The 12,854-nt window shown below is 36.1% G+C and overlaps 2 protein-coding genes and 1 long non-coding RNA gene across 5 annotated transcripts in view; 1 reads left to right on the top strand and 2 right to left on the bottom strand.

Annotated features, from left to right (window-relative positions):
• LOC131055025 (phosphoenolpyruvate carboxylase 4) overlaps positions 1-8,799 on the top strand; it is a 48,512-nt gene extending 39,713 nt beyond the window's left edge. For all 3 annotated transcript variants that reach the window (XM_057989637.2, XM_057989643.2, XM_059216802.1), the window contains exons 16-20: positions 6,326-6,424; positions 6,708-6,796; positions 6,903-7,029; positions 7,105-7,311; positions 7,401-8,799. In XM_057989637.2, the coding sequence (XP_057845620.2) occupies positions 6,326-6,424; positions 6,708-6,796; positions 6,903-7,029; positions 7,105-7,311; positions 7,401-8,225 (1,347 nt within the window). In that variant the 3' untranslated portion in view covers positions 8,226-8,799. The remainder of the gene's footprint in view (positions 1-6,325; positions 6,425-6,707; positions 6,797-6,902; positions 7,030-7,104; positions 7,312-7,400) is intronic.
• A 1,017-nt stretch (positions 8,800-9,816) lies between these two features.
• LOC131055723 (uncharacterized) lies at positions 9,817-11,777 on the bottom strand. Its single transcript, XR_009108482.2, has 5 exons — positions 11,665-11,777; positions 10,937-11,018; positions 10,571-10,625; positions 10,390-10,436; positions 9,817-10,106 (listed from the first exon to the last, which is right to left on the bottom strand). It is a non-coding gene; the product is annotated as an uncharacterized LOC131055723 (long non-coding RNA).
• A 245-nt stretch (positions 11,778-12,022) lies between these two features.
• LOC131054442 (uncharacterized) lies at positions 12,023-12,682 on the bottom strand. Its single transcript, XM_057988960.2, has one exon. It carries the CDS (start codon positions 12,680-12,682, stop codon positions 12,023-12,025), a length of 660 nt encoding a protein of 219 aa, XP_057844943.2.
• Positions 12,683-12,854: the final 172 nt, after the last annotated feature.

Below are 12,854 nucleotides of genomic sequence, written 5' to 3'. Positions count from 1 at the left end.
CTTTCCTTGATTTCCTTTGTTCCCTTGATTTGCCACTAATGCTTGAGACTTAGAAGTCTTAAGAATGCCCATGCTTATCAAATTAGTTTGTTCCATCATTAACATTTCGACGAAAGCATCAAATGTAGGCATTGTGTAGCTTGAACCCATTGTTGGAAACTAGAAACAAATGTTGCATATTCTTGTGGAAGTTTGTCCATTAAATTGAAAATCAATTGAGTATCCTTCTTATCAATGCCACAATGCTTGAGTTGTGCCCTCAACTTTTCTGCCTTAGTGACATAATCTTGTATAGTATCAAAGTTCTTGGGTTCTAACATGGTGAGATCACTATCAATCTGATATCTCCTAATCTCATCAACTTGACCATACAAGTCTTGAAACTTTTGCCAAGCATCCTTGATTAGAATACATTTCTCAATATGAAAAATGAGATCCTTTGATACATACTTTCTTAAGGTACCAATTGCCATGATATTTTTAGTGAGCCAATCCAAGTGACCAATAGGATCAGCTTTAGGATTAGCGGGAGCAAGAATAGTTCCATCAATATAATGAGTTAGTCCTTTTTCCATAAGTTTACTCCATGCATCAATTTTCCAAGTAGCATAATTATGAGGAGTTAAGAGAGGAAACTTAGAAGAACCCATAGCAGCAAAAAGGAAGGAACACAAGAGCACAAAAGCACAAGAGACACCCCCCCAAATTCACTCAATCAAAATACCCCCCTCCCAAAATCATGATTTGACACTTTATACTTAGTGCGTGTACAATGGACCACTTGCAAAACAAGGTAAGGTGGATTTCTGATTTCAATTTTACAACTTCTCAAAATGAGATATAAGAGACTTCAACAAATGCTGCTAGTGATTTAAACTGAGATCCAAGCAAAATACAAGTACCAAATAGGCCAAAAAATGACCAAATACTGAAAATACAATTTCTACTCAAAATCATTGCAAACAAATGGCAGATTATGAAAGTAGACAAAAAATTATGCACTTTAAAAAAAACGACACCTGAAAAGGAGTCCATATGAACCCAAACGAAGCCTCCAAAGTTGTAAAAATCGGGATTTCATGATTTCAAAAAAACCTGTATCCGAAAATCAGAAAACTCCTGCACCACTGTACAGATCACAAAATTCTACCCCAAAACAAAAAAAATTGCTCGAAAAAAGGAGTCCGGATGAGTGAGATATCACTATTTGAAAATTGCCTGCAAAATTATAATTTCTGGAAAATTTCCGTCACAGCTTCAAACTTCAAATGCCTCTAGATTTGGCCTCTAAAGTCCAATTTGGATGAAACAAAAGGCAAAACTGACTTTCTTGGGCCTCCTCAATTCAATGGTCACCTCAGATTTGACCCATCAAGCTTCAATAATAACTTGCAATAAAAAGCTCCAAAATACACAACCCCAAATAGCATCAACTTTCTCTCAATTGGAAAACCAATGACACTCCAAGAGCTCTGATACCATGTGAGATTTTGCCAAGATCTAGAGGCAATGGAAAGTACAAATAAGAAAACAAAATAGATGATAGGAATAAACTGTATTCTATCAAGATAATAATTGATTAATTGGATCATCAAGTGTTACATACAATGAATATGAGCCTGCTTATATAGGCAAGGCTATATGGATATGTGAGCACACAAACATGACATGTGGCTCAATAAGAAACAAGGGTAGGTAGGAAATAGGTGTGGTAGGTAGGAGAAACAATAAAATATTCCACATGAGGTGGATCACCCACCGAAGGTGGAATGATCACTTCACAATAAGTGGATGTGATAAAGTAGTAACAAGATCAACACCATAAAAGGTGGAAATTCTCCTACACACACTTTCCCAATGTGACACAAACACCAAAGTGTCTCATATCCAAACTACTATGAAATGCATTTCCTAAGTAAACTTAAGTATAGTGTAATAATATCCATGATGGATAATTATTTACACCAACAGAAATGTATGGCTTCAAGTCTAGTAGTTCACTCAATTCGTAAAACCAAAAATGGGAATGTATCAGCAATATGCCATATGATGAAAATATAAAGAGATACAATAAATGACTAGATTTACATTTTATCAAGCGAAAAATAGGAATGAATAACAAGAAAACTCTTGCAAACCTCGGTGTGGTTGAGTGCTCTCAAAGTACCTACAAACACAAGGAAGAAGAGATTTGTTTGGGCCTTTCTAGGGCTTGCCTTCAGGTCAAAGAATTGTATTGGTTTTTCGACCTCTATATTAACCAAGACATAGAAGTTGAAATATTATGTGTGTGAGCTCCTTTCCCAAGTGTATTAGGAATAGTAAGAGCAATGCGAGTGCAAATAGTGTAAACTAGAATGAGAGATAAAAAGGGATGTGAAGATCCCAAGGTGCTTAGGGGCACTACAACAAGAAAGCTGCGATAACAATAAAAGGATAAAAATGCAAGAGCATAAGATCAAGAGAAACATGACTTGTGAAGGCTTGAGGAAGCCAAGGAGAGAAAGAGTGTTGTAGGAGGAATATTGTAGGAGTGTTGGTGTGCTTGCAACTGTTGAGTTTCAAGTTAGTTTGAAACCTTTGCATAGGTTCAGTCTGAACATCTTTTATTTAGTTAATTGATGCAAGAAGGCAGATTTTTTGAATTCACTAGCAAGGCACTTGTGGGTATAAGTTTTGTCAAATCTACCTATGAGTAGGAAATGTTAGTCATTCTTCATGTTGTGAATCATTGGTGGCCATATCTTGGGGCAACATTTCTACATCAAGACAAATCATCATAGCCTTAAGTGTTTCCTTGAAAAACGAATCTCTTTACCAAAACAACAAATATGGTCACCAAATTATTAGGCTATGATTATGAAATTATTTCTAAAAAAGGGAAGGAGAATGTGGTGGCATATACCCTTCTTGAAAATTTGAATACTAGGGGACATAATGTGCTTTATCCTTACTAACTCTAGATTGGTGGCAAGAGTTCCAACAAGATTGGTATCATGATGCATAGATTCAACAACTTATTAATTAGCTAGTAGTAGATGCCACAACTAAGCCTAGGTACACTTGGGATGGACTATACATGCTTTATGAAAGTTGAAAGCAACTAAGCCTAGATACACTTAGGATGGGCTATACTTGCTTTATGAAAGGTGAATTGCGCTTTCAGTAAATTCCACTAGTTGGGATAAATTGTTACAACAATTATAGGCATCTTGTTTTGTAGAGCATTTAGGCTTGTCAAAGACATGAAATAACAAAACAAACCTGGCATGGAAAATGATATCACAAATTTTGTTGCAAATTTCATAGGAACTGTTCATGCCACAAGGAATGTATCTAACATGAGCTTGGCATATCACGTGCACTTTGATGGTCAAATATAGATAGCCAATAATTGATTGGAGATTTATTTGTGTTGATTTGCTTCGAAACAACAAACTTGCTGGACTAAATGGCTACCCCTTGTGGAATGATTGTACAAGACCTCTTATAATTCTTCCACCAAGATGATGCCATATGATGTGTATAGCCAAGGTATTCCATTTCTCACATCATACCTTCTAGGCAGTTCTAAGGTATAAGTTGTTGATTCAACTCTTAGCCACTAGAAGTATCTTTTTGAAATCTCAAGGACAACTCGGTCCTAGCTCAAAATCATATGAAACAATATGAAAATCAACACTTTTCCATGTGCACATTCACTAAAAGGGACTTAGTGTTTTGTGCCTTCAGGCACATAAATAGACATCTTTGAAGCTCACAAGAAAACAAAATTTAGTACCCAAATTTTGTGAACCTTTCTGAATGATACATGGTGAAGTCACCTATAAGTTGGATATTCCCTTGTCTTCTAAGATATATCTTGCTTTCCATGTCTCCTATTAGAAGAAGGTCCTTGGATATCACATTTCCATTCACTTGTCACTTCCCTAATTGGATGACGAAGTTTCCATTATTCTTGAATCTAAAGCCATTTTGGGCCATCGTTTGCACCAAATTTGTCACAAATGTTTTGGTCTAGTGGCAAGGGTTGCAACCAAAAGACAACATGGGAACCTCTCCACTAGCTTCAACAATCGTTTCCATAGTTCAAACCTTGAGGACAAGACTTTTTGAAGGGGGAGGGCATGTTAGAACCCTTACGTCCAAAACTTCTATTATTGTTATTATGGCCTTGTAATAATCATAGTTTTCTTATTTAGTTGTGTGGATTTATCCCACATGCATCACATGAAGTTGTAGTAGTGTAATGAGCTATCAAGTGAATGGCTTTATCCATGTGTTGTACTTAATAAGTCACTTTTGTAATGCTCAATAGCCTATATATTGGAGCATGAAGTAGTAGAGAGGCATCTTGGATCATATTTTGTATTGGATTTTTTCTCTAAAGGCGGTTGCCTCCTTAACGAGGCCTATGATACTTGTTCTAATTAATGAATAAAAGTATATTGCAACATTTTTTGATCCTTAACGAGGCCTATGATACTTGTTCTAATTAATGAATAAAAGTATATTGCAACATTTTTTGAAGCACTATGTCCTATTTGGTGTGGTATTGCTTTTGTTTAATAATATTTTGCTAGTAAGTTCCTAATACGTTACTCAAGGGCTTTGAAAACTAATTTATACTATGATGTTTGTACTGGTACATATCATTTAGTCATATTTTATGCCTTTAAGCAAATTCTAAATGTTGCTTGTCCCTTGTCTTGTAGCTTATTGCATGATGAATGGTTATAGTTTGACTTGTGAACAATGTTAATGAGAGAATACACATGTTCTTAAAGATTGATATGTGATTGAAATGCTATCCAGCATGCAGAAGAGCACTATACCCATGGTCAGGAGTCACTTAAACGTTATAGATTCAATCATCTCACACTTTTGTAGTGTCATGCTCCCGATCTGACATCCATTTACCTACGATTAAATTGTCTTACAGCAGTAAGACTTCACAATTTCATATAGTGTGAGGACCTGCCACAACCACGTGTTGACAGAAATCAAATGTCACAGGTGGCAATGATTCACAAAAACTAAGGCAACATTACTTGGTCGACCCTCTTGAATAATGGCAGTTTCCCCCTAAACAACAGCGATTTTCTTCAATAAATAATTAATTAGAAAACTTTGTTAAGAGGGGCAAGTTAGTGTGAAGGGGCACCCGATTCATGAAGAGGCACTCTCCTCTTCAATGGGTCATAACTTTAGAAGAGAGTCACAACCCTCCAGCCAATGGAAGGATATAAGAAGATCACACCCAGCGGACAGGAGGGCATTGAAGGAAGAGAGATCAGATTGAATACTAATAATTAAATATACAGCAGTTCGAACATGCTTGTGGGTTTTGGTATGAATTCTTTATGCATGATATGATGAATATTATCTGCCCATTGATGATTAATAATATGCTGTCATTCATAACTGTTTATAATATATATCTGACTGTTAATGACTGTTTATAATATGATGTTTGTTTATGACTGCTGAGGACTCATTATATATCCTACTTGATTGTTATATTCAGCCATGATAGGGGCAATGAGGAATTACAAGGAGGGGAAATGGGTTGGGGTCCTCTTCTAGGTACGCCACCTCATGATAGTAGATTGGGGAGTCCCATGAGGCCAAGGGGGTACAAAGGGTACTGCCTTTGGGCGTAGAAGGGATGGACTTCCGGGGCATCCTATTGTGAAATACACCTCAATCCTCTATCATGGTGGGTTAATACTCTAAGAAGTCCAATCATAGGAAGTGGAAGATGGATGGCAAGATGAAGGGGGAGGTTTATAGGACATCTCACTAGGTACACCACCTCATATGGATGGCACGGGCCACATGGGGCCAAGAGGGATGGTATATCCGCTCTTGGGCCTAGGGTAGAGGATCTCTAGGGAACCCTATCGAGTCACCTTATCCTAGCTCTTCTATGGTTGAGCTTTCTCAAATAGATTTAAGATATCTTGTGATTAAATTTATATTTCTAATATATGCTTTTGATGATTCCTAACTAAGAGATCTGTTTTATGGATTATTGTTGTAAATGGTTTCTAACCTGTTTTGCAGGGTTTCAATTGGGTGAGAAATATTTCTAATCCTACTCTTAATTGTGATGTAGGGCTAAATTAGGGCATTCACAAATAGGGGACATTACATATAGGCTTCTTCAGGCTGACTAATCATTTCCCATTTGTGATTTGTGTGAATGCTGTGGTTAATCACAAGTTATGAAGCTATGCAGTCTTTAAGATTATGCTCAATTTATATTTAATTGATTATTTTGGCAGGTATGATATGATGAACATTCCATAATCTTTTGTTGCAGGTCTCCTCTGACGTGAGAGAGGTTTTAGATACATTTCGTGTGGCTGCAGAATTAGGCAGTGAATCCCTTGGAGCGTATGTTATTTCAATGGCCTCAAAGGTAATCATCGGTGCCTTTAAAACGTGTCATAGTTTCTTGTTATATATTTTCACAATGAAAAAATCACCTTCTTAAGATGCCCTAGAACTGGAAGCTGGCTCTATCTTATTCACAATGTTGGTATAAGAGAGATTCTAAATTTAATTAGCTCAAGTATTGAATAGCATGACTCGTGGATCGATGAATTACCTTTCAAAATATTGGCCATAATTCTGGGCCATAAACCTTCAAAGAGAAAAAACAAGAGATTATTTTTTCACAGATTCTTGGAAATGAATGACAGGCCAGTGATATTCTTGCTGTTGAGCTACTACAGAAAGATGCACGTCTAGCAGTGAGTGGAGAGATGGGAACACCTTGTCCTCACAAAATGTAGGGATCTGAATTTGCATATCTTCGGTTCTAAAACATTTGCAAACATTACTCACTTTTTAATGGATTTCTTGTACACATGTAATCATTAGTTGTCATTTGTCAGCTTGCGCGTTGTGCCTCTATTTGAAACTGTGAAAGACTTGAGAGGAGCTGGGTCAGTAATTCGGAAGTTATTATCATCAGATTGGTACCGAGACCACATTATTGCAAATCATAACGGGCATCAAGAGGTAGTTTGAGTACAAACAAATTATAGTTTTATACTGTTGGCCTCTGGTTTGATGGACATGGATTCCTGCTTGCAGGTCATGGTTGGTTACTCCGATTCAGGTAAAGATGCAGGGCGTTTTGCTGCAGCCTGGGAATTATATAAAGCACAGGAGGATGTTGTAGCTGCTTGCAAAGAATTTCAGATTAAAGTTACACTTTTTCATGGTCGTGGAGGAAGTATTGGTCGTGGTGGTGGACCAACATATCTTGCCATTCAATCGCAACCACCTGGTTCTGTCATGGTATTTTATTACAAAACTTGTATTTACCCATAATAGAGACAATCTAAATGTTTCTTGCCGTTGGACTGAGAGGTTCATATTTTACACAGGGAACTCTAAGATCCACTGAGCAGGGAGAGATGGTCCAGGCAAAGTTTGGCTTGGCACAAACGGCAGTGCGCCAACTAGAAATCTACACAACTGCTGTTTTGATTGCAACTTTACACCCCCCTGATTCACCTCGTTGTGCAGACTGGCGGAAGGTAATGGAAGAGATATCAGAAATAAGTAGCAAACATTATCGAAGCATTGTCTATGAAAATGAACAGTTTTTACAGTATTTCCATGAAGCCACTCCAGAAGCAGAGCTGGGTAACCTAAATATTGGAAGCCGACCAACAAGGCGCAAACAATCTTCGGCCATTGGGCATCTCCGGGCAATTCCTTGGATATTTGCATGGACTCAAACTAGATTTGTATTGCCTGCATGGCTTGGTATAGGAGCAGGCCTTGAAGCTGCATATGCAAAAGGATATAAAGAAGAACTACAAGCCATGTACAGAGAATGGCCATTTTTCCAATCCACAATTGATTTAATTGAAATGGTTCTTGCAAAGGCAGATATTCCCATTGCTAAGCACTATGATGAAGTTCTAGTATCTCCATGCAGACAAAAACTAGGTGAAGAGTTGCGAGAAAACTTTTGTAAGACGGAAAATTATGTGCTGCTTGTTAGTGGCCATGAAAAACTCTCTGAGAATAACAAAAGTCTGAAGCGGTTGATTGAAAGCAGACTTCCTTTTTTAAATCCTATAAATATGATACAAGTGGAAATATTAAATCGCCTCCGACAAGATGTAAGCAATCCTAAACTTCGTGATGCATTACTCATCACCATCAATGGCATAGCTGCAGGCATGAGGAACACTGGATGAGTTTGAGTCAATGTGCAGAGAACAAGAGTGGGCTGTAAGTTTTTTCTTTCTTCCAACAAGGGCACTGGATTACCAATCAAAGGATTCAGTGAATGCAAACGGGTATGGAAATATAAATATAATACTGGTGGGCAGAAACTGAAAGAGTGATTCATGTTATCCTTGCTGAGAAGAAATTGAAGATGATGACAGAGATGCTGTCAACACAATGGGAGAATTATTTCTTTCACAGCTATATAGAGACCTGCTAATGAAGAAGGATACTACTAATGAAATTAGTGCAAAGTGATATCGTATTCAAATGATATGTTTATAGAGGTTTGAACATAGGTGAGTAGATGTTTTTCCAATTGAGCATCATATATGTGATATAAAGTACTAGAGAACTACAGATATATTGTTCGCTGCAGCTGCTTGGTCTATTCCGGATACTGTGCTTTGATGGACATTTGTTATTTTGTAGTGTTGCAAATTGTGTTTTTAATTTTGTCTATAAAGCTCTCGGTCCACTGATGCTGGCTAAAACCTAATGCTTTCCCTTTCCAAATACATTTCATATGCTGTATTTCATTGATTGCTTTCAGTTTGGGAATGATTTGCTTACAATTAAATATACTAAATATGTATGACACGAATGCTACTGACTATTTCTGTGAGTATGATAGGTATCTATTACACATGCAGAAGTTTTTTTCAACAGCTCCAACTATTATGTCTTTGTTATGTGTATATATAAAAATCTTTCTTTTGGTTGACTTGGAAAAATTCAGGCAATTAAAAAATCTGTATAATTAATAATTGTGGAAAAATATGCTGTTTTAAAATTTCATGCCAAATTGGGATTAAATTGTGAGTTTTTGCTTCTTTTGTTCTCTAGAGATTTGTGCTCAAATACGGTTAAAAAATCATGATCTGATTTAGATTGGATTGTTAAACCTAGTGATGGTTACTTGCAAATTATCATAATTATTTTTTTCAGAATTTTGTTACAATATATCACTCTGGGGATACACAAGTGTCATATAACTAGCGGTTGGACCTGAAAAAGGTCCAATTTGTACTGCCGATAGCAATTAGACCTGTTGCTGTTATCTCTTGGTTCTTTTCCCTTCGAAGATAAAAAATTATGGAGTACGAACATTCACAAAAGTGGCTAATCCTAGATTTGGGAGTTACACAATCATGTAACCCATCAATGATCCTGAATTAAGGATTATATGAATTAACTATCACTGAAACAAAATGACGTTTCGCTTAAGTAGTATTCATTCTAGCTGAATATTAGGGAAGCCAAGTTCATAGAGCCCAAGCCCCACAAGAGTTATTAGAGGAACTGCAGAAAGTGGACTTAAAAACGTGAGGAGAGCAACATCAACTCAATAATGTCAAGCCTTATAGATTGTAAAGTGATGAAACCCGAAAGAATTTTGTAACCTATGGATCAGATAAGATACATAAATTAAACAGAATCCAAACCAATGCCCTATTAAAAACTTAAAACAGATATTAGAAGCAAATTATCTATCTTGTATATTTGCAAGATAACATCAAAATTGATGCCACATATAACTTACAATTTCATCAGTCTGATTATTCATAAAGAATACAGGATGATCCAAACAATACAATCCTGTGGCTCTCCATTCTTGAGATGTGCACAAACTTGACAATCCTACTACTAAAAAAGCAACTTGGTGTCCACCAAAGATTTCAGAACCTTTAGTGACTCCCATGCTTAAAACTAAAAAAGTTTGTTCTTCTCAACAAATTGTTTCATGATTGTTTTAGTCTTTTGTTAAGGTATGGTACATATGAACCAAATTATTCACAAAGGAGCAAATTAATGTGCTGCGTGGACATAATCAAGAGGAAGGTCAACTCCTGCATTCAGAACAAATTAAAAACTCCCAAATTAGGACTAGTTTCCACTCTCCAGATATAGTCAACCAATTTTCCAAAGAAGCTAAATAGTCACAAAATAAGCCCAACCCACATTCAAAACTATCAGGTACCTTCAAATTAAAAAATGACTTATTCAAATCTATATATAAAAAACTGAAATAAAAATGTTGACAGATAACAAAATTATCTACAGTATGTTCTCAAACTGTTACAGGAAAGATATCCAATCCATCAAACGAGGCACCTTAGTTAAACTTATTACCATTTCAGCAACAAGAACGGCTGTCATTGGATTCCTATTATCTTACACTGTATACAAGCAAAATAAAGTCATAATTAATATTCCATTTAAAAATTGAATGAAATTTATTTCCACTCATGCTGCTGCAAAGAAAACTGTGACGTAAAAGTAATAAAAATAAAGAGCAACTTTAACAACATACTCTTTGTACTGTCCGCTACAAACAGTAACGTCTGGATAACTCTAGCTTTGTCATCCTGCATGGACATTTAATTTGTTTAATTTAAAGCTATTAACGTCTAAGTGAAGCTGTCAAATCATAACTTTCACTAAATTAAAAGAAATTAGAATTCCATCAGTAGCAAAGCCCTCAAATGTATTAAGGTAAATTAAAAATACAACGTTGAGTGAAATAGAATGTGCCATTAATGTCACACCATAAACGTTGAGTGAAATAGAATGCATAAGCAGATTTTATCATTAAACGAAAATTGTGGTTCATTCAAAGGTAATTTTTTAGATATAATCAAGCAAAGATTACGACAGTGGTAAATTATAAGAAACATACCTTTACCTTCGAGTAGATAAAACTTCCAACTTTTAAAGTTTCTTTATGTGCAGGTGTTTGAATTTTGTGGGGGGTACCTGGTCTGACAAATAAAGGAAAAGACGTTCTATTCTTTACATATCCATTGAACACTGATTAAAAAAAACACAATTAACACTTTTCTCAGTCTAATGATGGTAAAAATAACAAAGTATTCTACGAAGCGAGCACAAAGTAGAGCACATTCATGAAATCAGAGGTGTAATATTCCAATGAAAGAGGTAGTTGGAGAAAGAGTAGCCAAACGGACATTTATCACTTGTTGCTTACCAAAAATCCCACTGGCTGTCTGATATGCACGTGTTTATTTCAACTTGAACCAGCCAAAAATACAAAATAACATACAATAGTCTAACAACATTTCATGTTGATAAAAAAAATAAACAATTAACACTTTTCTTAGTCTAATGATGGTAAAAATAACAAAGTATTCTGGCTAGTTACTATGAATTTCAATAGCATTCAAATCCCACTTACTGGAAAAATAAATCGAATTAAAGTTTTCAAATTTCCTCATGATCCACAACATTGTTCTACAAGCAAATTAATTCTCAAACCCCATTACTATCAGTTGTCTGAGAAGCGAGCACAAAGTAGAGCACATTCATGAAATCAGGGGTGTAATATTCCAATGAAAGAGGTAGCTGGAGAAAGAGTAGCCAAACAAACATTTATCACTTGTTGCTTACCAAAAATCCCACTAGCTGTGTGATATGCATGTGTTTATTTCAACTTGAACCAGCACACTGCAGTGTTGCAAACTTTCAATTTTCAGAAAGGTACGTCAAGTCCAAAAATACAAAATAACATACAATAGTCTAACAACATTTCATGTGCAGATATATTCTAACCTGTCGAAAAGTTGTAGATTGATGAATGCAAATATTTGAATGAAAATTTTTATTGACCAAAACCGATGACACCTACAAGATAAACAAACCCTAAGCAACGTGCGCAAATATTCTTGTTACTACAGGAGTTTTGCTATTTGCCTCAGCTAAAGCAGTGCATAATTATCTGAAAGTGATTCACGAAGCATACTTTTTTTTATCTGGACACTTGTTGTAGTCGAGCTTCTTCCTTTTTCCTTAGTACTGTGTATGGATTGTTTTCCATTTTTGCATACCGCTCGTACGAGAATGCTTGGTCAATCCGGACATCTTCTAAGCATTTCACTCTGGAGACTGTAGTAAATGTTAGACCTTGTCTTTTTGTTGCACCGATATTGATGGTTGCCTTCTGTAGTTTTAAACCTTGAGCTTTATGTATGGTCATAGCCCATGCCATTTTTATTGGTAATTGCCTAAGGTTGCCTAGTGATATTGGTGTTATGGGTACAAGTTTGGGGTCGTTTGGGTGCCACTGGGAACCACTATAGTTATCAAATTTGACCATGATATACATTGGTATGTCAGGTGGCTTGGAATCAGATCTATAAATTATTTCAATTATCTTACCAAGAGCTCCATTGACAAGTCCTGTTTGTGTCCATATGTTAGTTGTGAGCATTATTCGCTGGCCTGGTGAGAGTAGGACTTGCTTTTCAAGTTGTTCGTTGTCAACGTCAATAGCTATTTTGCTTGTAGTTGTTGTAGCTCTACTTATTGCAATTGGATTATTTAATTCCTTTAGCATTCGTTTATTGTGAAGGCTTACCATATCACTAGTAGCAAAGAGGTGGACTGTAGTATCAAATTGCTTATTCATAGTTGGCGATAGTTGGTCTTTTGTTCGTGTCATCAAGCTCTGCCAATCTTCTTGGGTCGGGTGTGCACTACGTATGTTTAGTAGTGTTTGGCAGAATTGTGATTGCTTTAGAGATTCCCCTTGTTGGCAAAACATCGTTTTTAGGGTGATAATTGTTGTGAATTGGTTCCAA

The sequence above is a fragment of the Cryptomeria japonica genome, chromosome 2, assembly GCF_030272615.1.
Source record: "Cryptomeria japonica chromosome 2, Sugi_1.0, whole genome shotgun sequence".
Taxonomy (NCBI): domain Eukaryota; kingdom Viridiplantae; phylum Streptophyta; class Pinopsida; order Cupressales; family Cupressaceae; genus Cryptomeria; species Cryptomeria japonica.
Note: the sequence above shows the minus strand (reverse complement) of the source record. Positions and strands in the feature narration are given on the sequence as shown.